Source organism: Zerene cesonia, chromosome Z (genome assembly GCF_012273895.1).
Source record: "Zerene cesonia ecotype Mississippi chromosome Z, Zerene_cesonia_1.1, whole genome shotgun sequence".
In the NCBI taxonomy this organism is placed as follows: domain Eukaryota; kingdom Metazoa; phylum Arthropoda; class Insecta; order Lepidoptera; family Pieridae; genus Zerene; species Zerene cesonia.
The window spans coordinates 3,075,959-3,083,279 of NC_052122.1; the positions used below are offsets into that span (position 1 = coordinate 3,075,959).

Consider the following 7,321-nt stretch of genomic DNA (forward strand, 5'->3'; position numbering starts at 1 on the left):
GTAATAAATGTTATTTGCAGTTAACAATTTTCTTTTTTCTTTATTACAATATTTATGGCAAGACTAGGTATAACAACTGCCCCTGACGGACGTTTCGTATAAATAAATCGTCAACATAATAGGTACTTTACGAGGAAAAATAATGCTTTAAATTGCAAGCAAATGTTACCGATCACAATTTGTCGACGGATTACAATCTCGCGAGTTAGAAAAATAAATGCGACATATATACAAATACGCTAGTTTTTATGTGAACCAATTTACATAACATCAGGCCAGGAGTGCAAAGCTTTATTGTCAGAACTTACATTCTGTTCCCTTTCATTTGATTGATTTAAAATTATAATACTTAATGATATTAGATATTTAATGTAAGCTACCTACGTACAAATATACGTTACCTACATAAGTGTATTTTACCTGCATGAGATCACTAAGTACACCGACAGCAAAGTAGTTTTCATACCAATAAACTGTGCTTTGATACATAGGTATTTTTTCATAGCTTTTTTCCATCTTTTTCACATTTTTAGTAGGTATATGAGTAGTTGGATTGGGTATTTTTTAAAGTATTTATAGTTTTAAGTGCAACGTAAGACGGCACGACACTGAGAGGGTAGCATAGCGAGTGTAGTGCGATGACGTCACACCACCACACGCATCGAATGCGAATTCGCGTCGCGCGTTTACTTATAAATCGGAAATTGTCTGTCGTATTGAACTAATTCTATCTTTCACTTATATATCTTTATCTCTGACTTTATTTGTTAACATTCTCCATTTCATCTTTTTTTTTATTTATTTTATTAGATTGTACTAAATCTCCATATAAGTCTTAAAAAGATCAATACCAGTTGTCCAGCTATCTACGTACCAAATTTCATTACAATCTGTTCAGTAGTTTTGCGGGAAAGAGCAACAAACACACACACATCCTTACAAACTTTCGCATTTATAATATTAGTAGGATAATTTATTAAAAAAAAAAACAAGCAATAAACTATAAAGGAAATAAGAAAAAATGGTACCGTCCGTCGTCCGTGTAGAATTCAGAGTTTTCCGGATTTCGTAGTACGGGCTAAAGCCTAGTTCTGGGAATTTTCAAGCATCCATTTTGCTAGCCGGCGGTCCCTAGATACTTCAATCTCATTCGCTATCACGGGCTAGTCTCTGTTCCACTATCTGGTTATACCATTAAATATGGAACTCACGTTTGTTAGCAATATCACTTTTTTATACGAAGTTCCCAAAAACGAAGCAGATTCTCAATCCGACAGCACATTTCTTAGGTTTTTAAACAATTTTTAGTTTGATTTGGATAGTGTTGTCATATGGTCTCATTTACGAGTAAGAATTTGGAATAGTTACCCACCACAGCGACGTCGATGACCTTTTAAGATTTGTAGAAAAGAATACTTATGCCATACTTATAAAGTGTAATGAGGAAGTTTGCTGTGATAAACTGTAATACTGACCGATATATATGTATTTATTAGAAAAAAAAACGATATTATTTCTGAGTGACATTTAAATAGTATTATTTTTTTGGCAATTGTTTATTCCAGGTCAAATTTGACAGGGTTACGGGGCTCATTTTAGTATATGATAGTTATGACAGCAGCCTATCACTAATATATTTTATGGTTTACAAAAATTACAAAATCCTTAGCGTAACTTGTTACAAAATTTAGCCTCAGTCACGTAATAAATCCGATTTATTAAAATCCACACGCATTCACACTCCACGCAAGTTTTATCTCAATTTATTTTATTAGTGTTATTACGTTTAAGTAGGTTTAATATTATTTGTCATCATTTTTACAAAGAAGTTTGTTATGTCTCGTTTGAAACAGGATATTGAGTACAAGATAATTACACATATCAATACGTTAAGATCGACTCTTTTTTTCTAAATGTGATAGGAAACGAACGATTTTTTTAGATTGTAATCTAACTCGCTAATGTAAAATAGTAGCCAGATTCCAAACAGAACGATCGCTCGGCCTACTTACAAAAATACGCAGAACGTTTGCGCAATACCGTACTATTATGACAGCGTTAGATAGAACAAGTCAATCATTGATCTGCGGAATATCAAAACTGAGAATATCATCAAGTCCCTGTATGAAAGCGTGTTTCAACCGCGCGTCATGATTACTTCATATTGTATAACGTGATGTTGTGGACTGTGGAACTCACCGCAGTGCGGGCCCACTAAGCGTGCCCTACTAACACAAAACATTCTAACAATAGGAAAACAAATCTCAATCGCCAGTACGCGACTGCAATTCATTCAATTATATCAAATTCAAATTCTACAAACCTAGTCAGTCGTGTAAGTCTTTTAAAATAGTATCCGTTTTAAAAAAACAGTCAAACTATTTTACACGGCTCGTTCCATCGTAGTTACCGCGAAAAGCAAATGCGGCGTTGCCACACCGTGCGACCGAGCGTACGAGCAGGTAGCCTATAGCCTCCACAATGCATACAATGTAATTATTATACAACCAGCACTTGTCTGTTTTGAATAAAAGCATTCATATTCCCTATGGCCTCATGTCCCAAAACTTGTTTTATTCATACTCTTTCCAAGTAGACTCTAATTCGAAATTACCTTTCATATAAATTCTCAAAATATAATTTGAAAGGTAAAATACTTAATCGAATATTCATCTCTTTTTTATCTACCTGTGAGTAATGACTTAAATCAATAGGTTTATGATCCGGCTTTTATGAAATTCAAGTCTAATAATATCTCTGTTGAGGTTCTTGTACAAATTTAGTCGAAGCAGAAACAGATTAATTGATGAAATACGTACCGCTTGTGGGATCCACATATGCAATTTTCATTTCCATTTCTATATTGCTTTGCGTTGGTTTTGTTTCTGTCAAACTCATCTCGTATTCGGATGGAGTTTCTAATATAATATCGCTCTTCACCTGGCTCGTGGAAGCGACCAAACCCTGCGCAACACTCATTTTTGGAGAATCTTCGTGCAACATTTACAGATATTCGGGCGAAACAACTAAATTTAGCTGCTCGCAAAATAAAAGAAATACCATCTAGACGTAAAAGAATAATGTTTTATCTTAAAAATTGTCCACGAAAACCGATAATTCCATGTAAAACACAAATGTAGGTCTCTAGGCCACTTCACTTACACTTTGATATTCCGACATAACTCGGACTCAATAGAACTACTGTACTCATGACTGACATTGAAATAAGTCGGTAAAGGGCAGTGGGAAACTAACCCAATTTTAGAAAAGTATGTCACAGGCTTTTTTCATTATATTTAAAGTAAATAGTATTTAGTCAATTTTAATTCTTTTATTATAAATTTTTCCAGTTCTTGAATTCTCAAAATTATCCAAAATATTTGTAAAAGTACTTTTAAGGATAGTTTAAATTTTGGGTAATATCTGCTTAAATTCATGAAAATAGTGCAAAATTACTACATTTGCTTATGAATACGCTGCGTTGTGTAATAAATGACCGTTTCTATTGCACAATCCTTTCACAAGGGCTTTGAATGTAGGTCAATCTGTATGAGTATGATTGCATAGCATTACTGTACCAATTTTGTTAAAAGTGTTCAAAATAACAAAGCTTTGAATTTAAAACAAGTTTTTAATTAATTTAGTGATTATGAAATTTATGTCGTTTAAATAAAATTACCTTTAATATTTAAAAGACTTGATATTTACTATAACATCCGGTATATGTAAGCGCCATCTATGCAATGATTATTGACATTACTTCATAGTAAGGTTCTATGTAGATGTCTCTGTTCTCAGTTATATAGTTCAAACACATTTAATAGATGTCGATGATACAGCATTTTGATTTGTACTAAATAATTATTATTCATTGCAAATATCATTCTTGTCTATAACAGATTTCAATGAACAATTTATATTTAATTACGTATACCATTATTTTGCATCTGGATGTTCTAGATTAAAATAAGATTTATTTTTGTTTTTTTGCATAAGGTTTCGTAACGAAGCCATTCTACACAAAAATGTTTGTTCACAATAAATGTACAATATATAAACATCTGAACAAGTGTATAGCCTTTTTATATTCGAGTAAGAATTTTTTTTTATAGAATTGAATGAATGTTGAGGGACTATGCGATAGAACAGCGATAAGTTGCCTTTAAAAATTGCCACAACTATATGTAATTGTTTTTGAGTAATTAATAAACTTTCGACATTTTAAAATAAATGGTGTAAGGAATTCAAGAATAACAAGTATATAAAAAAGGTGAAGAAAATAGAAAAAATAATGGTTGCAAACTCTCTGCCAGCCGCATCGTTATGTTTGCTAGATGTAGGTAAACTGGTAGGTATAATGTTATGTACATTATACCTACCAGTTATACCTACCTCTTATTCATAAATATTTACGGTAATCTGCTTTTCTATTTTACTTTAATTTAAAATCAAAGGTTAGGGTTTCCAGTATAAATTAAAAGGGTTTAAGAGGTTTTTCCTCTATACTAACAACTATACTACAATATTTTTACAATGTTTCACAAAACGAAATTGTAAATGATATTCGTGTTTGGCTTACTATATATTTGCCTAATTTATAAGATTTTAGGATAAACGAACTACAATGATATTGTATAAATAGTTTACGAATGTATATCATCATTATTAGGAATAGAGATAAACGAACCACTCATAGTCCATAGATATAATCATATTGGTCGCCGAGCCAGCAACAGATGTCGTGACGGCGGATAGCCATATTATAATATGGTTCGTGAGCCAATACTAACGCGCGGACTAAATACCTATTAAAGAGTCGGTTATAAAATTACAGTAATTACTCTGTTAATAATTTATTAAACCTATTATTGGTGAAAAAATGGTGCCAATTATTTCATCATAAACATATAAATTTGATCTTTGGTTAGAAATAACAAATTGTTGCTTTTACAATTTGCTTATATGCAGGCGGATTATAATTTAGATTATTTTAATGGGTCAAAGAGTCCATTCTGTGTGATTCTCTTTCCCACACTTTAATTAGTACTGCTTTAAGTTTTCGCGTTAATTTCCCAAGGCTTTTATTTAGACACAGAATAATATACGACTATCTAATTGATTTTGTAATGTAGAAAAAAGAAAGAAAACACAGGGCCACAATAGAAATCTTTATTTGAATAATTATGTCACATCCAAAAATATATTCTATTAAAAATGTAGATTTATTTAAAAATTTCTAAAATAAATCATCAAAACATTTAAATTATACATTGTTAGTGTTTCTTCATTATTATTTTGCCTTATTTCCATAACAACTTCAAGAGGAATCTAAGTTCTTATGATATTTGTTTATAAATTTAAAGCAGCCTTAAGTATAAAAGTAGTGTAAATTATGAAAGTGAACTGCTTATTCAAAGAAAAACCAGAAGCCCATTTTAATGTCAGTCTAGTTCCATATTTGGCCAAAGTACACTTAGGTCTGTATACATTGCTGTCTATGTTCGCAACTACAGAATGCTTTTATATGCAGAGAGCAGTGTACATCAAATTAGGCATTCGATTGCTTTGCAGCAGTGAGAATTTCTCGGGAAATGATGAGTCTTTGTATCTGGGAGGTTCCTTCATAGATTTGGTAGATCTTGGCGTCTCGCATGAGTTTCTCGACTGGGTATTCGGTGTTGAAGCCGTTTCCACCGAAAATCTGGACGGCATCAGCTGCGGCTTTGTTCGCAACCTCTGACGCGAAGCACTTGGCCACGGACGCCATAAGGGTGTTCTTCTGACCTGTGAATGGTTTTTATATTTTAAAACGTCATTGTCACAATTGTTATCATATTGTGGTTGTCATCATTATATTATATTTTTATTATTAAAACGTCTAATGAAATTTCGAGACAGATCTGAAAGTCAATTCAATTCAATTTCAATTTTATTTTATGAATGGCAGTGCTGTGTTGCCACAATTTTGCGATCTGAAAGTCTTCACCACTTTATAAACCCACTTTGAAAGATCATATCTCTTTTGACAATTTACTTGAATTGTTTATTTTTATTTTATATATATGTATTCAAAACTGGCTGTCGATGGATGCCTGCCTTATGAATATTTATTATTCTACTTCTCTAGGTTAAACCAAACGATACGACCAACGATATTGAATAGTTAACTATACAATTGAAAAGGTTGCCTAGGAGACACGTCTTTTAGCCATAATACCGCCATTTGTGAACACCATAAGTTCCATCTTAATTTAATCTGTCTTGTATTTATTGTGCACGGACAAATTGGACATATGAGGTGTTGTTGTTATCTCCAGAATTGTAGTAGCGACATATTCTGTATAATTATACAAAACAGTACCCGTAAATTAAAAAAAAAAAGACTCCTCTTTGTTTTTTTTTAGACTAGACTTTAGCAATATATGATATGAAACGTAAGACTATAAACAGACTATATGTTAGCAGTCGAGTGAGTTGTGCTCATAATAAAAATTATTGTTTTATCTTGTATTTAATCAATGTTATAATATTTTATTTACTTATTACTTACCACCCTTATGTACCTTGTAAGTTTATTGTACAAATTCCGCTCACAAATAAATAATAAATCCAACTTACCATGGTCCACCATCCACGCAGACCTTTGCCAGGCCAGCCTGGAGGCCTCCACCCCGATGGCCATATCGGCCAGCATGAAGGACACGGCCTGGTGTTGGGCGATGGGCACGCCGAAGGTCTTCCGCTCCATGGCATACTTGGTAGCCTCATAGAGAGCTCTGTTCGCTAGACCAGTAGCACCGGCTGCCACCTGTTGATATGACGTCACTTACATATATATTTGTAGGAATATAGAATTTTAGAAAATACTGGTCATTTACGTTGCGAAATACTAGCATACTTTAACATAGCATACTATAATACTTTTATATGATGTAATTCAGTTTCAAATTGCAGTTCTTGCTAGTGTGACAGAGTTGTCTAGTGTTATAACTCGTAAATGCTAAAATTTTATACAAATATAAATAAACTAGCAGTTCGCCCATGATACATATATAGCCTATGTCACTCAGTGGAGTTGCAGCTTTCTAATGAAAGTGAAAGAAGTTTTAAAATCGGTCCAGTAGTTTTGAGTTTATCCATTACAAACAAACAAACAAATGTAGAAGTTCAGATAACGCATTCCAACTATTTTTAGTATTTCATAATTAAGAAAATCTCAGAATATAATTTCTATAAATTAAGTTAAGATATACTTAGTCTGGCCATAAATACTGTTACACTTAATTATAAAAAAATATTACATTTGAATTTCGAATCTGTC

General features: G+C 32.5%; 2 protein-coding genes across 4 annotated transcripts in view; both read right to left on the minus strand.

The window, feature by feature from the left end:
* LOC119835633 (nuclear hormone receptor FTZ-F1) overlaps nt 1–3,176 on the minus strand; it is a 74,026-nt gene extending 70,850 nt beyond the window's left edge. Inside the window, exon 1 of the mRNA XM_038360581.1 lies at nt 2,820–3,176. Coding sequence (XP_038216509.1) covers nt 2,820–3,003 — 184 coding nt within the window. The 5' untranslated portion in view covers nt 3,004–3,176. The remainder of the gene's footprint in view (nt 1–2,819) is intronic.
* A 2,049-nt stretch (nt 3,177–5,225) lies between these two features.
* The window catches only part of LOC119835431 (probable medium-chain specific acyl-CoA dehydrogenase, mitochondrial), a 14,347-nt gene continuing 12,251 nt past the window's right edge, over nt 5,226–7,321 (minus strand). For 2 of the 3 annotated variants that reach the window (XM_038360226.1, XM_038360228.1), the window contains exons 9-10: nt 6,619–6,808; nt 5,226–5,784 (exon numbers count right to left, since the gene is read on the minus strand). In XM_038360226.1, coding sequence (XP_038216154.1) covers nt 5,549–5,784; nt 6,619–6,808 — 426 coding nt within the window. In that variant the 3' untranslated portion in view covers nt 5,226–5,548. The remainder of the gene's footprint in view (nt 5,785–6,618; nt 6,809–7,321) is intronic. The other variant, XM_038360227.1, reaches the window with a different exon arrangement.